Here is a 27,308-nt window from a genome sequence, read left to right as displayed (position 1 = left end):
TATATAGGGTTTTTGATTTAGGAGGAAAGATGCAGGATTGTTAATTATTTTATTTTTAACTGTGCAACTCCGTCCTCTTGAGGAAATGTGGCCTCCTGGATCAAGGCAATAACTGTCACTAAATGATTTAGATGGTAAAGGAGTGCTAGTCATTTATGGGTAATTGCAGGCTCAACCTATTCAGGGTAAATGTTGTGAGGCTAAGGATTGGTTTTAGAACCACCGAAGGAACTCCCTTAGGGTACTAATTAAAAATCTACAGAGAGCAACAAACATCAAATGATACATTAACATTGTCATACATATACTTACTCATAAGTAATCTTGCATGCTAACAATACTGTTTTGTTAAAACAAGGCTTGGTCTCCACCACCTATGCAATAGTCTGAACATTTCTTGTAAAACAAATTGCTTACTTTTGAATTCTGATAAAAACAAAATGTTTGTGCTCGAACATCGTTAAAGAAAGCAGACTCTTTGAGATATGAAGACAGCCCACCCTACATGTCCACCATAAATATCTTGGGGCGTGGCTCAATGAGAGGGGAGGGCATCGTCGTGACTTGCAAGATTGGAAACCAAAGTTAAATTCCCTTACCTGTGCCCTTTGTCCCTTTAAACTTGCGCACCCAGCGGTTCAACTAATTTTACAGCTATAAGGCAAAACTGTTTCCAGTGATCAGCTATGGTGCTGAGTAATTTCCAGCAGGGCTGACAAACGGGCTAAATCTGGTCTAATATAATATCTGTAATATCTATTGGAAAACAATCTTTGCAACCGCAAATAAAGGTGGGATATACTTTTCCGAAGTAGGACAGAGTGGCGGAAGTATCCTGAGGCTATGGTTCAAATGAAAGAGGAAGCACAGGCACTTTAAAATCACAAATCTGGGCAGAACTATTCCCAAATGAACATACAAGCTCAAACTCAATGGCCACAAGTTTGAAGATATTAATTGTAGCCATGAAGGTCAATCGGTTTGGGGGTTTGAATGTATCCTATAGCCAACGCAAACATAATTGCTCACTAGCTACTCAATCTTTGAATAAATTCAAGTTCAGCTTCTGGAGGCACTTTCATTATGTGCATGATATTTATGAATGAAAGATCACACAGCATTGCTTATGTAAGTCTGTCCTTGTTCACAGTTTAGCCTGTATAACATATGGGCAGTCTGCCTCTCTTGTGAGTATGAGTACAATCAATTTGCTGATATTGAGTGTGCAGCCCTTTTTTAGGACCCTGTATAAAATAGCTACACCCACCATTTGTTAGTCCAGGCTTACGATCTTGTGTGGATGCTATTAACTAAACGATGCGGGGTGATAGTCCACACTAAATTGTCAGACTTGATGAGCATTGCCAAGTGTGCGTTGGTGAGATGTTTCGGTGTTAACAATTCAGCGTTCGACTTTTGATACGATCTGATTAGTTTGGCTTTCCTGTCTGTGGACATTGGTGTCCATAAGAATAAATCAACTGGATAATAAGTGCTTTATACACTTTAAATGATGCCTACATGTAACCTACTTCTAGCTTTTGTGGCATGTGCAGGGTTGATGTATCCTCTGTTGTTGTACTGTCACAAAAGTCAAATGTATCGGTTTTTACTTATTGTTGATCCACTGTGAAGTGCTGAAACCTACAGCTTTCCATCATGCCACCTTGATTAATCTTGCATTTGAGGGTGTGGATTTTATCGACTATATGATTAAACTGGAAAGGGAGCAGGGGTGGCTCCTCCACATGGGCGGAGGAACGTTGCCCCACTGCATTCTCGCAGTGCGAGAAGCAAATACATAAAATGGTATAAATACCATTTTATGTTTCTGCTTCTAGCACTGCGAAAAAGCAGAAGAAGGGTTTTGTTGGGGGCGGGTCGGGGAGGAGTGGGTAGCCCAATGTTATGGGCACTGACTGTTTGGTCCGCCCCAGGCCCGACCAAACCAGTCATGAGCACTCTTCCCTTTTCTCCATGTAGGCTGCATGCAGCCTGAATGGAGAAAATAGCCTCCCCATAGATGCCTCTTTAGACACCATCCTAGCCAATCACAATGCTGCCATTGCAGCGTTGTGATTGGCTTAGTGGAGGAGAGGGAGGCTCCCTGCTTCTGCTTCCTGTGAGCAGAGTACGAGCAGGAGAAGCAACGCGGGAGCGGAGGCGAAGGTAAGTTTTGTTTTTTTAATTATATTAAATTAACCCCCCCCCCCCCCTCCTGCGCGACCCTCAACCCCCCACACCAACCCATGAGTAATGCCGGCCGCCACTGAAAGGAAGTGACTTATATGCTTTGAGTGACTGCATGCAACAACCCTTGACTAACGGAATTTTAGCTTCTATGCCTATTTTGATGTGTGCTGTATAGCTGTTCTGTTTTAAAGGTCTATTATATTTGTTGCCATCGAGCCTCACGTTTTAATGTTTCCCAGCTTCTTATTAATATACTGTGTTTTTTATTGCTATGGTTTTAAGTAACTGGGCAATGAACAAACAAACTAAAACTAAACCAAAATCATTCATAAATAAATTTAAATTGTTTAATGTTGTAAATGTTAAATGCAAGGGAAACTTGAAATTTAAAGAGTACATTAAGTCACATACACATCTGCTTTTATCTCCATTTATGAACTTCGTCTCGGCTCTCTGGTATGGAATCATGAAGTAGAAGTATACGAATAAATTCATATTAAGAAAGTTATCTGCTAGTTCATGGTGGTTGTTAACTGATTGCGTTCATATGTGAAAATAAAGATACCTACCTTAGTATTTGCCTACTGATTCCAGTCAGTGCATCAGATTTCTCATTCTCATAGAAGTAAAGCTTATTACCCTGTGGCCTGATGTCCATAAGTAAAGGTTGTTAGAAATGGGGGTACCTAGTTGGCAATGGTTTGCACCTTTGTCCAAGTAGGGACCCTTGCTTCTAGTTAGGATAAGGGAGTTATTCCCTTAGACAAACCCTGCTCACCCCCCTTGATAGCTTGGCGCGAGCAGACAGGCTTATCTCGGAGGCAGTGTGTAAAGCATGTGTGTACACATACAGTAACACAGTGAAAACCCTACCAATGGACACCACATCAGTTTAGAAATATAGGAAATATTCTTCTAAACCAAACAAGACAAAAACAACAAAGATCCACAATACATATATTCAGATATCACCAAAAATAGGTCATTCACACAAATAAAGCTTGTAGCAGCAAATACCTCCACCTGGAGCTATTACAACGTCGTTGTCAGATAAAAATCCCAAAGTACGGCGGCGTCTGCAAGGTGCGCAGCGTCGGGCCCGTGGTGACACGGACCCACAAAGAACAGTACTGTGGAAAACAAAGACAGTGCACGCCGTCGGGGAGGTGAGGCTTCGTTAGCACTAGGGGTGGGCGTAATTTGCGTAATTGCGTTACGCAAATCTCCACGAAACAGTAAAAAATCGCTGCGAACATGCAGATATTCCGCGAACACGCGGAATTGCTTGTTCGCGGTGCTTTTTTCCTGTTCGCAATCACCGTTTCCGTGCTCAGGGGGAAATATCTTGCGAACAAGCATTTTAAGAACGCGAAAAAGCAAAAAATTTCGCGAAGTCGCGGAAGGCAGCATTTTGGGCAATTTCACATTCTCCGCGGAACGCGAAATTACCCAAATTCCGCGAGCTGACCGGAATTTACCGCCCAGGCCTAGTTGGCACCAGGCAGCATCGGTTCCTTGCGACTACAGGGGAGGTGAGGCGTCAGTTCCTCACTGGGGGGCAGGGGAGGTGAGGCATCTGTTCCTTACTGTTTCCGGGAAGGTGACGTCATGGTGGCATCGGTTTCTTGCAACGAGGATGGGGCGATGGATTTGGGAGGTCACCCACGTCGGGTATCAGCTCTGCGATGATGAAGCCCCAGTGTCTGTGAGGTCGGGGCTGCGGTGCAAGTCTGGGCGGTGCATCGCGTTGTGAGCATCACAAGCGTTGCCCTCAGCTCCTCAGTGATGGCCTCGGAGTCTATGCAGTGTAGCGTCGGCAGGCATTGGGCTGCAGTGTAAGTCGGGCGTTGCATCATGTACTTCATGAGCAGTGCCCACGGCTTTGGTGTAGATCGCAGCATCCCTCGCCGGCGTCTGTGTTGCTTTTTCCCTCTCTGGCAGCTAAAACAGCATTTTCAACTGCAGGAAGACAGAGTGGGTGAAGCCTTTGTGTCCCTGAGACTTCAGAACTGGAGGCAAGCTCTACACAAAGCCCCTGGAGATCCTCTTCAAGCAGGGCAGGATACACACACAGTTCCTCTCCTTGGCAGAAACAGCCACTATAGGCCAACTCCAGACAGCACACAGCAAAGGGGCAGTACTCCTCCTTCAGCTTTCCCAGCTTTTCTCCTTGGCAAAGGTTCATCTTGAGTCCAGAATTATTCTGAAGTTCTGCAGTCTGGGCCGAATATTTATACTGCATTTCTTTTTGTTCTCTTGTGGCAGAAAGGCTATGTGCTAAGTCCAAACCAGTTCTGTCCTCTCTGGTCCAGGTTCCTAGCAGGAGGCAATCTTTATATTCAGTTTAAAAACTTGGAAATGTATTTAACATACAAGAAATATAAAGCATCTTATACCTTAAATACTTTAGAAACGATGGTCTGTGAGAAAGGTGCATTGATTAGGTACCTAAAGGAACTTGTAAATGTAAGTATTTGAAGTGGGAGAAAATAATGAGAACAGTTAAAGAAACTAGGTCTTATAACCAAACTATTAATATTTTTGCAGAGATCAAGAAATACTTAATGAATGGAGGAAACAAGCAAGGATAATGCAGGGGAAAAAAGACATGAAAGATAAAGCGTCCAGATTTCCACCTGCAATTGGAGATCAGGTATTTGATTAATTACAAAGTAAATCTGTGATTTTTTTATTTTGTTTGTCTCTGCTCTTGGAGGGACCTCTTTTCACAGAATGTAGCCCTCTGCTCCGGCACAGGTCATAGAAGTCTTGTCATACAACTTAATGTATTTACTTCTCCATTGATGGAACTACATTTCTGTAGATGCAGTTGAATATTTGGTAATCAACTGTGAATCGGACGTTAGCTTTAACTGCTGAAATAATCATTCTGTGTCAAGTATAACCAGCCAATCAAAGTGCAGGTTGAGTTTTTGCATTCTTAAAGCAACCTTCGCTGTGAATTCCCTCCTCGGACGTCATCTACCCTGTCGGTCTTTGGGCAGATTTCCCTTTGTCTCTCCTGCCGTCTCTTCCCTCATCCTCCCCCTTCACACTTCCCCCTTCCCTCCTCCTCCTTTCTTTTCTCTCCTCTTTCAATGTGTTGCCTATTTTCTGACATAATGTGTAATTGTTATCATTTTCTGTAACATTGTCTAACCAAATGTAAAGCTCGAATCCTCCTGAGGCGGAAGCCGGGAGTTCTTTGTTGTAATTTTTAATATTATCTGTGACATTAATCGCTGATTTTAAAAGCACTCTCTTGTTTTTGGGATCACTGAACTCTGTCCTCTAGCATACCGCATAGCCGAATTAACGCTGGTCGCGGACCCCAGCATACAAACAATTCCTGCCGGCGTGCCGCGAGGCCACGCCCACTCTGAGGCCACGCCCCCCGCCCTGCTCTGCTTAAAAGTGCCGCTCTCAGCGCCCGCAGTAAGAAGCTCGAATCCTCCTGAGGCGGAAGCCGGGAGTTCTTTGTTGTAATTTTTAATATTATCTGTGACATTAATCGCTGATTTTAAAAGCACTCACTTGTTTTTGGGATCACTGGACTCTGTCCTCTAGCATACCGCACAGCCGAATTAACGCTGGTCGCGGACCCCAGCATACAAACAATTCCTGCCGCCATTGCCGGCGTGCCGCGAGGCCACGCCCACTCTGAGGCCACGCCCCCCGCCCTGCTCTGCTTAAAAGCGCCGCTCTCAGCGCCCGCAGTAAGAAGGTCGAATCCTCCTGAGGCGGAAGAAGGGAGTTCTTTGTTGTAATTTTTAATATTATCTGTGACATTAATCGCTGATTTTAAAAGCACTCACTTGTTTTAGGGATCACTGGACTCTGTCCTCTAGCATACCGCACAGCCGAATTAACGCTGGTCGCGGACCCCAGCATACAAACAATTCCTGCCGCCATTGCCGGCATGCCGCGAGGCCACGCCCAATCTGAGGCCACGCCCCCCGCCCTGCTCTGCTTAAAAGCGCCGCTCTCAGCGCCCGCAGTAAGAAGCTCGAATCCTCCTGAGGCGGAAGCCGGGAGTTCTTTGTTGTAATTTTTAATATTATCTGTGACATTAATCGCTGATTTTAAAAGCACTCACTTGTTTTTGGGATCACTGGACTCTGTCCTCTAGCATACCGCACAGCCGAATTAACGCTGGTTGCGGACCCCAGCATACAAACAATTCATGCCGCCATTGCCGGCGTGCCGCGAGGCCACGCCCACTCTGAGGCCACGCCCTCCGCCCTGCTCTGCTTAAAAGCGCCGCTCTCAGCGCCCGCAGTAAGAAGCTCGAATCCTCCTGAGGCGGAAGCCAGGAGTTCTTTGTTGTAATTTTTAATATTATCTGTGACATTAATCGCTGATTTTAAAAGCACTCACTTGTTTTTGGGATCACTGGACTCTGTCCTCTAGCATACCGCACAGCCGAATTAACGCTGGTCGCGGACCTCAGCATACAAACAATTCCTGCCGCCATTGCCAGCGTGCCGCGAGGCCACGCCCACTCTGAGGCCACGCTCCCTGCCCTTTTCACCCCCTTGATACCATGTGCATTTACCGTACGCGCAGCGGACGAGCGCAGCGGGCACGCCGTTTGCGGGCCGAAGGCACGCTTAAGACAAGCCCGTCTGTGCTCGTCCGTGCCGAGACCGGGCCAAGGGCCAGAACCCCTGATCAATTTCCTCGACAGGCTCCCCACATCTACCCCAAATCCACATTGATGGCACTGCGCACGCCTAACACCGATTACGCTCAATATAATCCACACATATGGTCGGATACCACAAAATTTACATGTCCTCACTGCAACGTTAGGTTACAGATAACTAATGAAAAAGTCAAAACGCATGCTATTACTGCATCCATGTCTACCGACATTACCGCTGCACTAATCAATGCACGATCTCTTGTCAAACACCGCCAAGAAATACACGATTTTATCATCGACAACAACCTTGACTGTCTCTTTCTCACGGAGACATGGACGGATGGAGCATCTGATCCCGACATGGCAGTTGCGACTCCCCCAGCCTACAACGCCTATCGCCTAGATAGAGTAGGGCAGCGCGGAGGAGGACTAGCCATCATCGCCCGCGACCACATAATGGTAAGAATATCTCACATCCCCTCCACCTCCTGTGAAGCCCTTCTTTTCGATCTCAAACTCACCCCATCGTTCCAATTTAAAGGAATCCTCATATATCGACCTCCAGGCTCTCGCACCAAGTTTCTAGCTAATCTAGGTACAATACTAGAAGCTCCATCGCTGGAAGACTCATTTACAGTATTGGGCGACTTGAACTTCCATCTTGAGAATGCATCGGACAAGGACACCTGTTCCTTCATATCAGACATGCACACTATGAGTCTTCGGCAACTGGTAACCACCCCCACCCATATAGCCGGCCACACGTTAGACGGCATTTTTACTAACATGCAAGGCGTAAATATAATAAACACCTTACCAATGCCATGGACCGACCACTTCGCCATCCTAATAAAAATATCAGTCAAATTAAATAGAATTAGGCCCCACTCCGCACTGAAATCACAAACCATTAAGGTTTGGAAGGACATCGATCAAACTGAGCTAACGGCCCTACTTGAAAAAACTCGCCCTGTTTCAACCTCTGAACCAAACTCGGCCACCCGACAAGTTCAGGAGTGGATAGGGATCTCCACCGACTCCTTAGCCCCAACTAAAAAACTCTCAAGAAATAGAGCAACACCATCTGCACCGTGGTTTACAGAAGAACTACGTATCAAGAGACAATTCTGTAGAAACAGGGAGCGACACTGGCGCAGATCCTATAGCGCTGAAAGCAAGGCCAGTTATAAGGAAGCACTTGGACAATATAAAGCCCTTATTGTTGAGACAAAAAAATCCTTCTTTACTGAACAGATCAATACTGCTAAAAACTCAAGTAAAAAACTCTTTGAGATAACTAAGGTCTTAGCGGGAAACGCACCGGACCTGAATCCTCTCCAATCCCAAGTCTTCTGTGATTCTCTGGCCGATTTCTTCTTCACAAAGGTGAACGATATATATCAAGCATTCTCCACGAAAACAGTAATTAGCTTCCTTACATCTAACAACGGGACTAATAATATCGAACTATCTCAGTTCACAGACCTTGAAGAAACACAAATCAAGGAAATAACGGCCACGATTAAATCAGGTTCAGCATTAGATCCCTGTCCTCTTAAAGTCATTCGCCCTATCATGGACTATCTCACCCCGGACATTGTATCAATCTGCAATACAATGTTCAGAACTGGGATATACCCTGACTCCCTTAAAAACACCTTGGTCAAACCCCTACTTAAAAAAGATAATTTGGACAAGGACCAACCAAAAAACTACCTCCCCATAGCCAGTCTCCCCTTCTTAGCTAAGGTAGCGGAAAAGGCTATGAACATACAACTTTCAGAGTTCATAGAACAGCACCAACTACTGGACAACACTCAATTTGGTTTCTGCAAGTACCATGGAACGGAAACTGCCTTAATAAAAGCTACAGAGGACATAAGAGTGATCTGGGACCAGGGAGGCACAGCAATACTGGTATTGCTTGATCTGTCTGCAGCCTTCGACACGGTCGACCACAAGATCCTGGTTGACCGTGCCGAAAACCTGGGCATCCGCCACATGGCTAAAAATCTGCTTTCCTCCTTCCTGGCCGGGAGATCACAGGTGGTCACACTGGGGCCCTTTCTATCGCACAAGCTGTCACTACCATGTGGGGTTCCCCAAGGCTCATCCCTTAGTCCGACACTATTCAATATCTATGTGTCGGACCTGGCCTCCATCATCAAGGCCCATGGGATGAGCCTTACCTCATACGCGGATGATACTCAGCTTGTGCTGGCCATCAACGGGAATGGAGACAAGGTAGCAGAAAATTTCCAAGAGGGCATGCGAGCGATCGCTGAGTGGATGACCTCCAACTGCCTAAAGTTAAACGCTGAAAAAACAGAGGTCGACATATTTGGACATCTCTCCCCCGGATGGTCAAGCACTTGGTGGCCCCCTACGCACGGAACACCACCTACACCAGCCAGCACCGTCAGAAATCTTGGGGTGATTTTTGACGATAAACTAAATTTTATGGCCCACTCAAATAAAATAGCAGCAACAGCCCACCATAAACTCAGGTTGATCAAGAAAATCATGCCGTTCTTACCAACCTCGGCAGGTAAGACGCTGGTAAGCGCCCTCGTGTTGTCATCTCTTGACTACTGTAACGGCTTATTCATCAACGCCCAAGCAAGAGTGACCAACAAAATGCAGACCATCCAGAATGCTGCAGCCCGTCTCCTGTCTGGAATCCCAAAGTTCTCACCAATTTCTGACACAATAAGGGACCTGCATTGGCTCAAGATTCGAAACAGGATCAAGTTTAAAGCACTGTGCATACTCTACAAAGCGTTGCACAACTGTGGTCCGCATTTCCTGAAATCCCAACTCAAGTACCAGTCCTCCATAAGATCACTCAGATCTAACAACCTTAAAATCCTGCATATTCCACGAACAAAAACAGTCAACTGGGGCGATAGACGCTTCCTTGTGGCAGCTCCCAGATTATGGAACTCCCTGCCAGCTTCCATCAAAGACAGCCCGTCCCTGATGCATTTCCGCAGAAAGATAAAGACATGGCTGTTTGATCAAGAATAGTTACTGGCCCAACCTTGGGAACACATTCACAGCTTCTAGCCCCGAGACGCCTACGGGCAATTGTACGCGCTATATAAATCTCAAAAATAAATAAATAAATAAAGCGCTCTGATACCTACGGGTCTAGCTAGCGCTATATAAAACTCATTAAATAAATAACCTTCGGAGATTTCGGGTTGTGATTTATATTCTAATATTTGCCCACAATCTGTTTATCAGTGCTTAATCAACTGCTCTGATGAGCTCTCAGTACAGTATGGGCCAGAGACAAAGAGGAAGTAAAATTTCAAAGAAAAGGAGTGATGATGAAGTCATCCTGATAAATTGCTTTATTCATTTATGATAAATTTCTACATATTTGTGTTATTAGCAATACTAAATGATACCCAGACAAGACATCTTTACACATTTGGAGGTATTGTTAACCTTAAACATAAAGGGTATCAAACTATATTGGTTCTGCAACTCTGGGGTAGAATGTGTTAGACTACTGAATAGGAGCATGCGCTTTGTTCCACCCCCAACGCCTCTGATGCCGCTCAACGACAAGCCCATCATCATCCCAAACTCTGCCGGTGCCGGTCACGCCTTACCGAATCCTGGACTCACTGCCCTTAGATAGACCATTCCTTCCTGAAGGGGGATATGGAGAAGAAGGGTTTGGTGCCCTAGAGGAGGAACCTGAGGTAGAAGAAAATTGGTATGAGGAACTGGGTGACACCAGTGGCCTGGATAACTGCCCAGATTCTGGCAAGCCTTCCCCTCCGGGCCCTGTTTTCCAGAAGGGCGCATCCTTTGCCACCGTGATGCACAGGGCAGTGGAAGTCGTTGGCCTTCAGCTGCCAGCTGTATGGGTCAAGACCAATGTCTTGACAGAAGTGCTTCAGTCATTGATGTTCTCCTGTGGGCCTTGGCTAAACCTTGCACAGGGGCGTCTCTGCACTGCATGATCGTCCGTCACTATCCTGCCCCTGGGGACCCAGACTTCTTCTCCTAGCATCTTTCCCCTCTCAGCCTGGTTGTGCAGGCCTTCACGTCCAAAGTGAACGCAAATGCATTCCCTTACAACACTTTAGACAGGAAATTCAGGAGTCTGAACACCTTTGAGGAACCATGTTTTTTCTTCCACCAGCCTAGCTCTGCAGTCGGTGAACACTGCACGCCTCTTGGACTGGCACTCCAACACATTGTGAGACTCAGTTGTATAGCTGCTTCCCATGCCCCCCTTGGAGGGTCGAGCATTCTCAACCAAGCTCTTGTGAACGGTCGAGATGCAGTGAAGTTCACGGTTGGGTGCGGGCTGGATGCCAATGACTCTGTGTGTCGAGCTTTGGCTTTTACAGTGGTGTTATGGCGCAACGCCTGATTGTAATCCACTTGGTTCTCGGGGATGTCCAATCATCTCTGAATAACATGCCCTTCAATAACTCTCACCTATTTGATGACAACGCTGACATGGCGCTCAAATGCTTTCCCGAGAGCCAGGTCATTGCCAGATGTCTTGTAGTTTTTCTTTCTAGCTGGTCTCTGTAACAGTCCTTTTGTCCATATCACAGCTATAGTCAGGATATGTAAGGGCATCCTCAACACCAACTATATACCATGCTCTAGCAGACTACTAAGCCCATTTGAGGATGTGGTTACTGATCCTAAAGAGGATGCATGGGCCAGACTGAGCATGTTGTCAAGTCCCCTACCCCTCTGGCTGCCACAGCCTCTAAATCTCTTTAGTATACCCTCCAGCCAGAACAACCATCCTGTTGGGGGCAGGATCTGGCACCATATGCCTCAATGGTCTGCAATTACATTCAACACATGGGAGCTTCAGATTGTGCAGAAGTGGTATGCCCTTCCATTAGGGTAAACACCTTTCCCGTTGTCACCATCCTCTGAGCAACTGCCGGAGGGCAATCTTCCTTTGCTTCGTCAAGAAGTGCAGGCTCTGTTGGCCAAATGAGCCATCAAGCGGGTGTAGGTGCCAGAACTAGGATGTGGTTGCTATTCCTACTACTTTCTGGTATCGAAAAAGGACAGAAGCCTCTGCCACATACTAGATCTGCACCCTCTCAATGCCTTTCTGCGTAAAGAGAAGTTCAAAATGCTTATGCTGCCTCTGGTTCTGTCTGCCTTTGATCCTTGAGACTGGATGGTGGCATTGGACTTGCAGGACACTTTCTTCCATATCCCTGTCTTTTAGGTTGATAGACATTACATGCGGTTCACAGTGGCCACAGGCATTTCCTTGCCAGTTAGCTGTGCTCCCCTTCAGCCTTACAGTGCCCCTCGGGTGTTCATAAAAGTGATGGCAGTAGTTGCAACAAACCTTTGGAGATCAGTGGTCTCAGTTTTCCCCTACTTCGACGACTGGCTCCCGAACGTGAGCTCGCCATAGTCAATTATCACCCACCTCCAGACTATGGCGAACCTTCTGCATTCGCTCTGGTTCACTATCAACATATCTAAGTCAATCCTGACTCCTTCTCAGATAATCCCTTTCCTAAGAACCACTATAGATACAGTGCAGTTCTGTGATTACCCTCTGGAGCGGAGAGTCCAGGACATTCGGGTTATGATCCTAATGTTTCCACCTCAGTCCTGGATTTGGGTGTAACTGACTCTGAGGCTAAGGGATCTGATGGCCTCCTGCATCCTGCTGGTGAAGCACGCTTGATGCCTATGTGGACTCTGCAGCGATATTTGATGTCCCCATGAGCATAGCACCAGGGGAATCTTTATGATTTGATCCATATTTTGAAAAAAATTGAGAACGATCTGCAGTGGTGGCTTACAGACTGCACCTGGGTCAACAATAGACCACTCTCCCTTCCCTACCCAGACGGTTGTGACTGATGCATTGCTCTTGGGTTGGTAAGACCACCAGGGAGAGGTGGAGAGTATAGGACTCTGGTCTCCGGCGGAAACTCAGCTCCACATCAATATTCTGGAGCTGTGGGCTATTACCTTGGCATTGAAAGTCTTCAGTCCATCCATCAAGAGCAGACTGGATCAGTTGTTCACAGACAATTGTACCACTATGTGGTAATACAACAAACAGGGTGGAGAGGGGTTGTAGACCCTGTGCCAGGAGGCTCTGCGCCTCTGGACTTGGCAGAAACGCAGGACATATTCCTGGTCGTACAACACCTGTCGGCTTCTCTGAACACCTGGGAACACATACTCCGCCATTAGTGCCTTGTGGATCACAAATTCCGAGAATGGAGTGAAGCAATATCAGCACTTCTGAGTGCTAGAGTTTCCAAAGCGGGTCATTGGTTCCGTTTAGACTCAAACCAGGGACTCCTGTACTCCTTTCTGCTGATACCACTCCTGCCCAGGGTTCTCAAGAAGATCAGGTCAAGTCATCCTAGAGGATCTGGACTGGGCACATAGAGTATGAATTTGGAACTCCTGTCAATATTTCCTGAGATCAAGCTGCCCCTTCGGAAGGAGCTTCTGTCACAGCAGCCTGCATCTGAATGTGGGCACTCTCCAACTTCATGCATGGAGATTTGGCAGCAAGAGTTGAGTGTTTTCGATCTCCCTCCTGAGGTATGTGATGTCATCTTGGCAGCCAGACGTGCCACCACTAAAACGGTATACACCTGCTGGTAAAATGCGTTTCTGGCTTGGTGCTACAGGTGGACCCTCCCTTTTTGTACCTCTGTCTGAGGTTCTGTTATTTGTTTTATCCTTAGTCTGACAAGGCCTTGACTTAGGAGTTGTATGCCAGCTATTTTGACTTTCTTGCCACGGACAGAGCAACCGTCCCTGTTCATGTCTCTGGTTGTGAACTCATTTTATGAAATGTTTACAGCATTTGTTTCCTCCTCTCCCTTTTGTGATGCTCCACCAGGACCTCGATCTATTCCTCATATATTTCAGAAGCTCCCCTTTTGAGCCACTGTACAATTGCTTTCTGCAGCTCTTGACCATCATAATGGTTTTCCTGGTGCCCACTACATTGGCCAGTAGGGTCAGTCAGTTTCAAGCTCTGTCTATCCACCATCCATACACCACCTTTTTCCCAGATAAGCTGGTCCTTTGAACGCACGCTTCCTTTCTTCCGAAGGTAGTCACACCCTTCCATGTTGGCCACAGCATCATTCTGCCTGCTTTTTTTGCTTCACCTCATCCTTCTAAGGAGGTCCATCCCCTGGACCCAAAGAGAGTTGTCTCTTTCTACATCGAAAGCACCAAGGACCACCAGGTGGATGATCACCTCTTTATCTGATTCACTGGCACTAGAAAGGGCAAAGCTGTGCAGAAATGGACCATCTATGTATGGATTGTACTCTGCGTTAAGATCTGCTATGTGCTAGTGAGGAAGCAACCCCAGAGAGCTTCTGGGTCCACTCTATCAGGGCCAAGGCTGCTACTACTGTGGGCTATCTGTCCTGGACATCTGCTAAGCTACCACGTGGGCATCCCTTCATATTTTCACTAACCACCAGTGCTTGGGCAGTGATGTCAGTCAAGATGGATACTTTGCCCGCTCAGTCCTCCAGACTTTCTTGTTTGAGCCCTTTTGCAGGCTCACCACCTGGGAGGTATTGCTTGCGTATCTATTCTTAGGTGAGGAATCTGCAGTTAGAAGTCTCGATCAGAAGAAAAAGTTATTTACCTTTGGTAACTCCTTTCCTGTTAGAGAGACTATCTAACCGCACATTGCTCTCTGACCCACCCATTCTGTGACCAGGGCTCTTCACCTTAAGGATCCTTTAAAACACTGCACACTGCTCAAATAACATTGTTTTATACACAATCCCCATTTTTGGTACAGAAATAGTCACTAAAGAGACTGATGTCAGCGTGCCGGGGTGGCGCTTATGTGGGCACTGCAATGGCACTTCTACCACGGCCGATGCAGAGCTGACCAACGCCACCTATCGCATGACTTTCCAGATCCAGTCTGATGCCTGGGGAATATTCTAAAGTGAGGAATCTGTGACTAGATAGTCTACCAGAAATGGTGTTACCAAAGGTAAGTAACTTGCTCATCTACTCTTCAATCTGACCAATTAACAAAGCCATAGCTACTAAACAATCTGGCTTCCCTGTGTCATTCATGTGTTCCTAACAGGGCCTACTCTCATCGGTGCTGCTTTAAGGAGAAACCTGGTATTACATATACTTGTTTTCTGAATGTGCAGCACTGATTCGTTGTAGGAAACGCACACTCTGGTAACTATCCGACTAAATATGAATAGAACACCTAAGATCAACTTTATCTTATTTGTACAAACAAACAGGCATGCAATTTAACCTGGTATAGAGATGTTATTATCAGTATCTTTAATAGCTTGTATATCGTTAGGAAAAAGATTAGCAAGAGAGAAGCACTTATCCATTGTTGTTTGGAAAATGGAAAACAGCTAATGTATCCTACTGGAACAAAGAATTAATACATCAGTAAGACCTAGCCAAGACAAAAACACATGTTGAAATGATCTTGGATGTTACAAATAAGCAGAAAAAGGGAAGGAGTAAAGTTAAAAAGAAAGTCGAAAACATTTAAGCATGGCCAGGATTTTGATTATGCCAGAGTAATCTGAGTAATTTCACGTTACTCTTTGATGTGGAATTACCAATACTTATACAATTACTCCTCATTGCATTATCAAGCGTAATTTTGGGTGTAAAATCCTACTGTGAGATAACGTTTTGTGAGCGCAAGCAGTTGCTTGTGCTCGCTATTCATGTTCTGCTACATTTAGAGCTGTTTCTTAGAGCAAAATGTATCCTCACGTCCATTTTAGATGCAAGGGTGCATTTTGTTTAAGAAGTAAGGGCTCATAAGGGTATATTCAGTGCTAAAGTGCATGTGCTCTCTCCTCTAAACATGGTATGATTGGTTTACACCTGTTTGGCATATTTGATTCACTTGTAAGTCCCTTGTAAAGTGGTATCCCATATACCCAGAGCCTGTAAGTTAAATACTAATAGTGGGCCTGCAGCACTGCTTGTGCCACCAACAAACGTAGCCTTTCAAATCAGTCTCAGGCTGGCCACTGCAGGGCTTACGTGCCCATTTTACTGCCACTTTGACTTGGCATTTAAAATAACTTGCCAAGTCTTAAACTCCCCTTTTGTTACACAAAGTTCACCCCTAAGGTAGACCGTAGGTAGCCCTATGGACAGGGTTCTGTGTAAGTAAAAGGTAGGACATGTGACTTTATGTGTGGCATGTCCTGGTAGAGACAAACTGCCCATTTTGTATCTCACTACTATGAGGCCTTCTCCTCTCATAGGCTATCATTGAAAATGTCCTTATATGTACTTAAGTGGTGTAGCCATGTTTCGTGATTTGAAATTGTGTTGCTAAATCCTGCTTGCTGATGTAGTTGAATTTGACATTACTGTTTTAGAAATGCCACTTTTAGAATGTGGGCATTTCTCTGTGCTTATGATTCTCTGTGCTTTGCAGCCTGATTCCAATACACGTCTGAGCTGGATTGGCAGCTACACTTGGTGTATACTTTCCAGGCAGCCACACAGGAAGGGCTAGGTGTGACAGGGGATAAATCTGCATTCATCTGCATACTGATAGTTTTCTTGGGCTGGGAGCGGTCATTCACACTTTGCATTTGTACAGGTTGTGTACTTCCCTCACACAGAGGGCGAATTTACCCCTACTGATTGTCTGAATCCAGGGCTGGACTGAAAGGTATTGTTGAACCATTAGAGTTAATTGGGTGACCCTGTGTCCCTCAGAACCTGGGTATTTATGATATAGAAAACAATTGGTCCTGTTGGGGAATACAATTTCTGTGATCTGTGTATTTTTTACAAAGAAAACAATATATCTCAATTCATTCTCAACAAATGCAAAACAGATATTTGTTATTGAAATAACCGTTTTGCGTTTGTTGAGAATCAATTGAGATATATTGTTTTCTTTGTAAAAATACACAGATCACAGCAGTTGTATTACCCAACAGGACCAATTGAAAGGTATTGTTGTGCAGTTCCAAGGGTTCTTGTGAAGTCATCCCTACATCAAAGTCATTTTTAAGGTCTCCCTGAGCGAGCGCATGCGCTGCTATGCGAGAAATTTAGTGAGTGGCTTTTAAAAGTGCTACTAGAGGCTTTTGCTGGCCTCAAGCTTGCGGTCACGTGCACATGGAGGCGCGCAGCCGCCATGTGGGTTTCTGTCTAGGCTCATTAAGTCTTGCGTGCCTCTCTCCGCCTTGCTTGCGCTTCAATTCCCTCTTCCTCCCCACCACAGATCACGTCACTCTGCTGGCCTCCTCCACCCCCCGCCCACACCCCCTCTCTATACTGCAGAAGGCCGATACTTGTTTTATTTCCTTTTTGCGCGCGCCCACACAACTCCCGGGCTTGTTTTTTTTATTTAAACTTTCATCGCAATACTCGCGGGTCGCTGAATTAACGCTCATGGCTTTTTATTATTTAGCAGCAGCGGCGAGGGCAGGCTGCATTCTCATCTCAGGTTACTTGTTTGGCTTAAAATCCTTAACAGCGCCACATGAAGATTAAACCCGAAGCCTCACTTAAGTGTGCCGATTCCACCACACCACTGAAGCACTCGCCCTTCCGTCTGTGTTGCTCCCGTAGGTAATTGACACCTCTTACGACCTTCCTGGAAGTGACTAATGAGATATTGTATTGCTCTCTCTGACTCGTTGAAAGTCTCTGTTTTCCTCCCTGCCTGCAAACTGACGTTCGGCAACCGCAGCGACGGAGCCACAGATACGTCAGACCTCAGCCGGGCTTCTCCACACGCAGTTGCTCGAACTGACACACGAGGAGCGCATTCGGCCGTCGTAAATGCGGAAACTACGGAAACTGCGTACCTCACCAAAAGCAGGAGTGGGAGGTATTTCTCCTGTATCCAATTGATTGGCAACACTTGACCTCCTGTGCCCCCCGCAGCTCACCAGGAACTCCGATCTTCATGCTCTTTTGAACAGTGTGAGATCCGCCGGTGGGTGAAGCAAATTCCCTAATCGTCGCCAAATGCAGTAAGTGTAGTAGGCTCACACTTGTATCTGTTTCAAATGTGTTTTATTCTTAATAGGCTTCACCCACGACATGGAACGACTCTCTGGTCTGAAGGTCGAACCGCAACTACCCATGCCATTCGAACATTTCTACCAGCGTTCTCTCCATGTGCAGGTACACAACTGAATCACAACACTGAACGAACATTCCAATGCATTCCCAATACTACATGTGCACCCTGGGCAGCTTCCAGGCATGAGAAGTCTGATGCTAACTCTACAATGCTTTCCACGGTGGACGAGTCCTTCTTTCCACCTGTCTGCAGTCTCCCACCCACATCCTGCCCTCACTCACTTCTCTATATGTAAACGACCCCCCTCAAACATCCTATGATTCCACTTAATCTCCCCGGAGTAAAAAAACAATATTTTAAAAAATGAATCTCACCTAGTGTAATGTAATTGGTGCTTGTGCAAAGCGATGCACTGCCCGTGGGCCGAGGCTGTGCTATTTAAATTGTAAAAAACTAAAAAAGTACAGCGCTACATTGCTTTGAAGTTAGCCACGAATTACATAAATCAACATGCACACTTAGTAAATAAAGGACAATAATTCAAATGCTCCAACGAGGGCCCATCTCCAGAACTATCATTGTTATTACATTGTAAATCAAAATCTTATTTTACTATAAAGTTTTTGTCCTGGCTGGCACGCACATTTGTAAAATGTCAGCTCTTCCGCAGAGCATTATTGCAGTCTGGCTTCAAACTATTAAAGAGACAATGAAGCAACGACTCTAGTTATATGACACCCCTCCTGCTGAGTAGAGGCGCAGCCATTCACAGCTGTAAAATCTCTCACCGGTTGGGCACGAGCAGAGACATTTTAGAGCTCACGACATTAATTTGGGCATTATGGGTTGTTACACACGGTAGCAGCATGCCATCTGGAAGAAGACCAAAAAAAATGTGATTTCTTTTTCTTATAAATTAAATAGTAGTTTTAAAAAAAATAAAATAAAAAGGCAACTATATTACATTTCAATCGCTTTTAAACACCAAATGTTTTCGCTCTTTTTAATATCGTTTATTTCTTAGATTTTTGTGAGATGGTACATCTACTTATCAATACATTGCTATAAAGCCCACTGCATTGGTGACTTCGAACTCTTACTTAACAAGCATTTGCAACGCAGTAGGTCTCGCATTTAAGCAAGTTTGGGCTATTAACGTTGCAAGTAACAGTGCTTTTTGTTTTTGCTTTTAAAACAAATAAAAGGCATTGTCATTTACAATGCCAATAGCTTAAACTTGCGTAAATGCGAGACCCATTGCATTGCAAATGCTTGTGTTACCCTCCTATTCAGCCACTGTGTCTGCAGGGGACACTGTACCAGGGTCTAGGTCTCCTCAGATGGCTTTCTGTGTTTGATTCACTCATAACATAATCCACCCAGTTTGCTGCTGATATGGAAGTCTGTACTTTCCAAAATGTTTCTTTATGAAGTCTGCTGCACAAACCTCCAGAATTTATGTGAATTTCTTGGTATCGAGGCCTCATACAGTGCTACTCACTGTTTTTCTTCATTCAGTTTGCTCAGTTCCCATATCTTTGATCTGTATGCCTTTTTTATTTTTACAAGTTACTAGTGAGTGCACCCGAGTTGTTAATGACCAGCTCCTTCTCAGTTGAGTGTTCAGCTTCCATTGGAGAATTTTTTGTTCCGTTGATGAGTGAAGTAAAGGGTGGTGTCAAGGTGGGCCTAACATTTTATTTGTTATTCTAGGATCGAACAGCAGTACACATGTGAATATACAGTATTGGAGATATAAATAATACAATATAAAATACAGTGGTACAGTGCATCACATCAGACCTAAAAATCAATAATAAATATAAAAATCACAAGCAGTTAATGAGAATGTGCAAACAAAATCATGGAATTATCATAAATACAGTCAATACGTTAAAGATAACGAACATCAGATGGAAAATCCAGTTTTGTACAATTCAAATAAAATGAGTTAAGTGCGAACGTGCCTCATGCAGTCCCTACTTGTAAAATCACAACATTATATCAGTTATCCCAATTATATACACCAAAAGTAGGATAACAATACAAATAAACCTTCGAATAACAAGCCACTTTTGAACAGATACAGAGTAAAGTGCCATTGCCCCTCATAGAGTCCCTACATTTAAAGTTACAATCTCATATCAGTGATCCCAATTATGCACAATAATAGTGGGATAGCAGCAATGCACCTAAAACCTTCAAGTAACAAACTAGCGAAAATCCCAGTATCGGAAGGTAAATCATCCCTCTGCCCCCTAGAACTCAGAAAACAGGTAGTCCAGTTACAGTGCCCCACTAAAGCGGCATACTATAGCGCAGTCATGCCATAGCTACTTAACATGTTTAAATACATGCAATTAATGTGCAGCTTCAATGAGGCCAACTGCACCATTTTAATACTCCGGAAATGTAAACAGCTGTCAGCATATCTCAGGTTGCACTAAAAGGAGGTCGGGCCCACATTTTCAATTTAGTCATGATACTGCCAAGAGGCATAACATCTCTTTAAGCGCCTAACCCTTCTTGCATATGCCTCCTCAAACTTCTTGGTTCTGAGGATTTTTTGAGCCACTCTTGGTTTGTTTGAACAGGACATGTTCTACTTTTTTGGACAATCAAGGATCGAGCAATCGAGAATGCAAATAATACAAACCCCTGTCCCCATTCGCCAATGCTGGAGTTCTGACTCTGATAGAAAACCCCGAAAAGTACCACACAAGCTTCTTGATCTATCTTAGCCTGAAGACCAGTACTGACAGCAGAGTATAGCTTTTTTCAAAACTGCCCCAGCCCAGCTTGTAACAAGTATCACAAATATAGAGCCAGGCCCCAGCCCCCCTCTATTGGCAATGAAAACAATGATCTTCAACCGAGGGGTCCATTCTATATAGGGCTGCAGGAGTATAATATGCCATCCATCTAGATAAAAAAAGACATCCTCTTAACATTTGCAGCTCATAATGACTTTTAGCCTGTACCAAAATAATGGCAGTCATTCTCTGAAAGACGACATTGTGTAGTCAGCCAGGTTTTTTCTGCTGCATCCATGGTTACTTAATAACCTATACCAATTTCCAGTTCCCTGGAGCTTGGACCTTAAAAGCGAACGTATAAAAGGACGAGTGTCTTAACTAGATTCCTGGCAGTGATTACTCAAACAAGCATTGGCATAGCCAATTGGTCTCACCTTTGGGACCTTATAAGTGTTTAGCCATGCAACAGTTGATGTTGTTGCACCACGGATATTGTGCTGCATAACTAAATACTTATAAGGTCCCAAAAGCGAGACCTATTGGCTATGCCAATGCTTGTTTCGTATAAGTACTGGGGCTCTGACCCCAAAGTTGTATATACTACCTGGGACTTGTACCCAGACGCTGCTGGTTCTACAAACTGCACATTGCCAGACGACTGCTGTGCTGCCAAGAGGAACCACTATTGGGACTACTTGCTTTGCTGTGTTGGCCTGCTAGGCAGCAGGAGGGACTGTCACTTTGCAATCTACCTTCTGCTGTGCACTATTAGTGCTCTCCAAGGGCATGTTGGTGTGCCCTGTGTGTTCTTGCAATCTCAGGGCCAGAAAAGATGGCATTTAAGCCCCTTTAAGACACAGGACACTGCTTTTTTGAGAGTCCAGCAGCTGCGGGCTCATTGAGGAGCTGGGATCAGCTGCTTCCCGCTTAGATATCTCCAGATAGTGCATGGTGAGCATGGTTTACTGCTCTTTTGTTTCCTCAAACCCAGAACATGGTGAGTACTGTTTACTGCTCCTTGTCTTCTCTGCTCAGCGCATGTAGAGTGCTTCCTGTCTCCTGTGAGGGGCGAGCACGTTCACCAGTACTGAGCATCCTGCTCTGGGAAAATTGGCACTGTTAAGGGAAAGGTGCGGGCACTTTCGTTAAGGTTCCACAACTACCGTGTGAGAGCGCTTGGTCCTGATCAAGCTTGGGACTGTGGGCGTCCCGATGTCTTAAACAGTGCCACAGCCCTATCAATGCACCTCCCCCTTCAAAGGCACATTGGCTGACCAGTGCTGGGGATTCCACCTACATCAGGACTGGTGGAACCCCGCCGACCGGGTCGTGAGTGTGCTGTACTCAGGTCTCACTCCCGAGACCCGCCGCCATTGCTGGACGAGGATCCCCTGGACTTGACCCAGTAACTCCAATAGGTACGGTGGGATTAACGGGGGCCTGATAAGGAGCCACATTCATTCCGTGTTCCTTAGTAGGTGGCTGGCCTTTTAGAAGGGGGCTGAGCTTTGGAGTGTTGGCAGCTGCACCACGCGTTTGCTGGCAGTTGCCATTAATTATTTCAAATGAGGGGTATTGCCCATGGTAAAGGTGCTACTCCCATTATTTGATTGGATTTCCTCCTACCGTCATAGACAAGCGTGGAGGACTCCATGAGTTACCTACTACACTGATTGAGTCGAGACGAGTCCAGTGCCGAGAGTCAGCTGAGCTCTGAGCGGCATGCAGCAAGCGAGCATGCGGCGAGCAAGGAGTATACCAAGAGACACACCGAGACACATCAGGATTAACCGCGGGGACAGCACGTTGCACCAAAGAGAGCCTTGGGAACAAGACAGAGGATTTGCAGTCTACAGACTACGACTGGCAGGAGGCAGATGGTAAGCGGAGCACGGGACCGCGGCCGCTGGCAGCATGGTTGGTTCGCTGGTCCCCAGCATGCAAGCTTTCTGCCTTCCACTCTGTCCTCTGCACCTCTGCCCTGGTGCGAGTCAGCCCAGCCGGTCTATGGCTGCAATTGCAGTGGCAGGAGCACGGGACTGCGGCCGCCGGCAGCACGGTCGGCCTGCAGGTCTCCAGCTCGCCAGCTTTCTGTTCTCCAATCTGTCCTCTCCCCCTCTGCTCCTCTGCCCTGGTGCAAGTCAGTGCAGCCGTTGTGGCTACCAGCGGCCCTGCGAACTGTAGACTGCAGGCTGCATTTGGCTGCAAGCTTTGTGAGGCACTCCTGGACCGAGCCCTACTGCAGGGACCAGACACAACTCAGCCAATTGTACACCTTACCACGTGTGCCCTGCACCACTTCTTCGACAGCAACCACAGATCCCACAGAACGGTCAAACCTGGGATTGCAGTAACAGGCAGTCACAGCGTAGAGATGCACTAAAAGCATTCACTGTCAGCCTCAGCTCAGAGTTTGAAATCAATTAGCAATTATAGTGCGTTATAGTGAAAACAAAACACAAGACTGTCAGCTATGGAGGATGAGACCCGGCAAAGTTAGGCGGACCCCAAAGCAGCCACAAAAAGCTAAAAAATCCCAGGAGACACAAATCAAAAAACAAACCAGAAAAAAAGGGAACAGCTATAACTCTACAGAGCCCATTAATCTCCCCAATCGCAACTCTATTCAGGAACCAGGAAACTAGAGGCACATTAGAAACAAACAAATAATTATTTTTCCTCAAAAACCCAGGGGCCGTAATCTTTTCAACACCCAGTGTCCTTCCTGATTTGCCCGCCCCATTAACCCCTCAAAGGGTGACACACAAGGACCAGACAACACTCCTACTGCTCAGACAGCCTTGGGACTAACTGTCCGTACAGCGGACCGAATGGATCCAAGTAGTCAAGATTTAAACCGACTCAGCTTGAGAAAAGAAACTAACTTGGTAGGGTTGGTCGGAGGGGAAACATCAATGCCAGAAAACCAGCCTGAGACTTCAATAGAGGGTCCGGAAAAAGTAGCAATTCTGGGAACAAGTCCAAAGCAATTGCCAAGTCCTCTTTCGAAGGAGGAAGCAATTGGAATGGAAATAATTGGACTGAAAAAGGTGGAAAGCAAACTGCAAGGACCAGCATTTTAGACTTGAGTGCAATCCCGAAAATTGCTTCATGTCTTAACTCAAAATCTATAACCTCCCTCACACTTATAAAGACATCAGACTCCAAACAGGCACTGAGAATTGAAGCCCAGATGCGCAGGACAATCGTAGATGAAGTTAATGACCTGGTGGAAGATCTCAAACTCATGGTTAAAGCTCCTAAACCCCATATTGAGCGAGGAGACTTCACAAGATCTAACAAAAATAGAGACACCCTTAAAGCAAAACGCAGGGAAGCAGACCGACTTGAGGAAAAATCGGGACAATGACCAGAATAGCAAAATCCCTGTCCAGGATATCGACCAAACAGAATCCAGCAATCGCTTGCCTAAACCAGAAAAGCATATGGGTATTAATCAAATACTGCAGCAAGAGAAAGTACCCAGCGTCTCTACAATTCACCTGGAACTTCTTAAGTCCGAAATAGAAACACTCCAATCATCAGCAAAAGCACTGACTTGGCAATCGGACAAACTTGACCCCCAAATAGTTTTAATGAATATTATAGCGCTCCATATAGCAGGGATAGACACTAAACTGGATAAACTTAACAAGCTAATAACAGCTGCACAATCAAAATACACGCTAGAACCAAGTCCCCGCGCCTGCGGTCCAATCATTGACAAGCTGAGCCTCCCCCATCCCTCTTAGAACAATTGCTAGCACTTAGACCGCTAAGCACGTCATGTTCTAAGTACAAAGAAGCCGAAAGTAAAACACAACCAGCTTCCTTTAAACAGGTGGACAAGAAAGAAGTGGACAAGGAAAAACAAAAAACGTCAGCTGAGAAAAAAGCAGACGCCTTGTTAAATTCACCTATTTCACCAAAACCAATCAAACTAACAAGAAAACAAAAGAAACGTGAAAGGAAAGCAAGAAACAAATTACCAGCTGGCAATACGGAGCTAGGAACCAAAATATTTCCAATATTTAGTATAACTAAAGAAATAGACTATACATTAAACACAACAAGGTTTTCAGAGGGAATAACAAACTTATCAACTGAGGCTCCAAAAGTGTGGTCTCTATCAACATCGGTAAGGGAAAAACAAGACCCCTAGAAACGAAGAAATACCAACGCTAAAAGAACAGTAGATCCCGTCAATAGTGAAAAGGAAAAAACAGCAAGGACCTGGGAAGTGCACAGAACTTGTAATATGGAAAAAGCCAACAGCAAGCCGACAGAGCAGCACCCAAATAGAGAGTGATGACGAATCAAGTCCAACAAGATGGAACACGAGAAACCACCAAAGAAGTGAACACCACGACGGATTACAGCCGGCTGGGAACAGGCAAAATGAGAAAAAAGAAGGGCAAGTAATGAAATCTACACCGTGATTCCCAACAACTTTGCCAAAAAGGTGAAGCAGAAAGAAGGGACTAAAGGAACGGGACTTAGAAAGGAAGGATTAAACCCGCAACAAAGCAAGGAACCAGGGAAAAATGCCTGGAGCCAGTTGGGATGATTTGGGAACAGACAAGTGGAAAATACAAACAACAAACAAGGGTTTAATGACCTTGTGGAAACTACCCCACGAGGTAAGGCCAATAAGACCTCCTCATTTAAGAACATTAAGAGATCATCTCCTAGCCAGTCAAAAAAGACTGCCCCACAACATGGAAGCCTTAGAACTGTGGTCAACAACAAGGTGGAAGCAGCCTCCGTAGAAAGTGCATATGTGAACTGGCCAAGGTCAGCTACCCTCGGAAAGGAACAAGTCCCCCAGAGAAATGACCTCGCCGTTACTGGGAAAGAGAACAACCAGACTAGCAGGCCACCACTAATAATTACAATACATGACATCGAAAATAGTAATAAGCCCAATGGTGTCAACCGGAGAATACAAACATCTACATTGTTGGGAACAGATCAAGAAGTCAGCACCACAAGTTCCACAGGACAGCATGGACAACAATCACAACAAATACTATTAACACCAGAGGAGTCCCTGCGGTGGTACGATACCCTAAACAGAGGTAACAAAGTCAAAATTATAGCATGTATTCCAGGGCTAAAATATATATAAGAAAAAAGGAAAGATAGGGGGGGTCTATATGGGTTAGTTTAATGACCCTATGATCTCATAACCCAGTACGTAACATAAACCAAAAAACAGGAGATATAGGGTCTCAGAGAGTATGTGTTGTACAGCACCTAAGAACTAAAAAGGATCATGAAACACAAAAAGAAATTACCTGTGGCTGAAAAACTCCCATCAGACCACCATTGTGGCGGAATATCATCACGTGGGATATGTATAGTAGATCCAAAACTTGCCCAACCCATCAAGTGATGGTGCAGAGATGGATTACCGCGATAGATCTCTAGCCACAGTGTATTTCAAAATAGGTACTGATGGAGTGCCGTGCTGTGTGAAAGAGTGAGTGATAAAAATAATGATAAAAATGACTACCAGAACAGAAAATATCTTTAATGGGCACTGTTCTAGTGTCAAGATTAAAATTACGCCTGATAGTTTAACAGTATAACTATATATAGGCGCAGTGCAGAGTGGTCGACATGTTTTGGCTATATGGATAATACTTATCCAGCTTTCTTCAGGACCGTGATCTTTATAGCAACTGCAAAAAAAAGTTTTTGTGATCAAATTAATATGAAACAAGACAGTATCAGATCAAAATATTCCTACCAGGAACTTGGGTCCCCAATGTAAACTGGTGGAAAATTGAGTTACTCGTCCTTTCCTATAAAAAAGGAAGTGTATACAATACACGGTGTAAAAATAAAGTGTTAACATTGATCCTCAAGTCACAAAGAAAACAGTACAAACAACATACAGTAGAACAAAAGCAAAAAGTCTCAATGTTGGGCAGAAGACAACTGTTCTGCAGGTTTACATGACAAATGGTCAGGAACGATGTTATAGTACTATATTTCTACTTACCCAGCATTATGTGGGAAGTCGCCTCACCTCACCCGGCACCCGCTCGGGAAACAATGAGGCCTCGCTCTATTAAGAATGGAAGAATCAGTAAGAATCTGTGTCGCAAAAAAGTAGATTATTTGCGGCGTGCTGCTAAGTTTTAGCAAGCTTCCAAAGAATTTTCTAAAAATTATCGCTAATTGCTCTCAAAAAACACCAACCCTGTCAGACTACATGGCAGACAAATGCTCATCTAGGGTAGGATTACAAGGTGAGACCCCAGAGAGAAAAGGGGTAACATATAGGATGTGGAAGCCCACACAAAGTATCGCTCGTTATTAAGATGTCTCAGAAAATTATTCCGACCATCCAACAGATGTTATCAAGTTATGCGAGCACTTACCTGTCCGTCGGTACCTTTTGCCGGCTTCCAAGTGGGAGTGGAGGTACCGATCGGACGGAAAGCGCGCCTATTTATACCTTGGTTGATTGGTTGATAAGTAACACCGGTACATGGTTTAACAAAAGAAAACGTCTCAGCCCAAGTCAGGGGCGGAACGCTATTGGTTAAAAACCATTCCACCTACTGACCATGCGCTGACAACGTAAACAGAAGACGCTAAACATTCGCGCATGCGTGGTGAAGATAATTATGTACGCATGCGG

The 27,308-nt window shown here is 45.2% G+C and overlaps 1 protein-coding gene across 12 annotated transcripts in view; it reads left to right on the top strand.

Annotated features, from left to right (window-relative positions):
- Nucleotides 1–27,308, top strand: part of LRRC27 (leucine rich repeat containing 27) — an 801,922-nt gene that overhangs the window by 562,504 nt on the left and 212,110 nt on the right. For all 12 annotated transcript variants that reach the window (XM_078643471.1, XM_078643467.1, XM_078643476.1 and 9 more), the window contains one exon: nucleotides 4,741–4,846. In XM_078643471.1, coding sequence (XP_078499597.1) covers nucleotides 4,741–4,846 — 106 coding nt within the window. The remainder of the gene's footprint in view (nucleotides 1–4,740; nucleotides 4,847–27,308) is intronic.

This window comes from Lissotriton helveticus, chromosome 5_1, assembly GCF_964261635.1.
Source record: "Lissotriton helveticus chromosome 5_1, aLisHel1.1, whole genome shotgun sequence".
NCBI lineage: Eukaryota > Metazoa > Chordata > Amphibia > Caudata > Salamandridae > Lissotriton > Lissotriton helveticus.
Note: the sequence above shows the minus strand (reverse complement) of the source record. Positions and strands in the feature narration are given on the sequence as shown.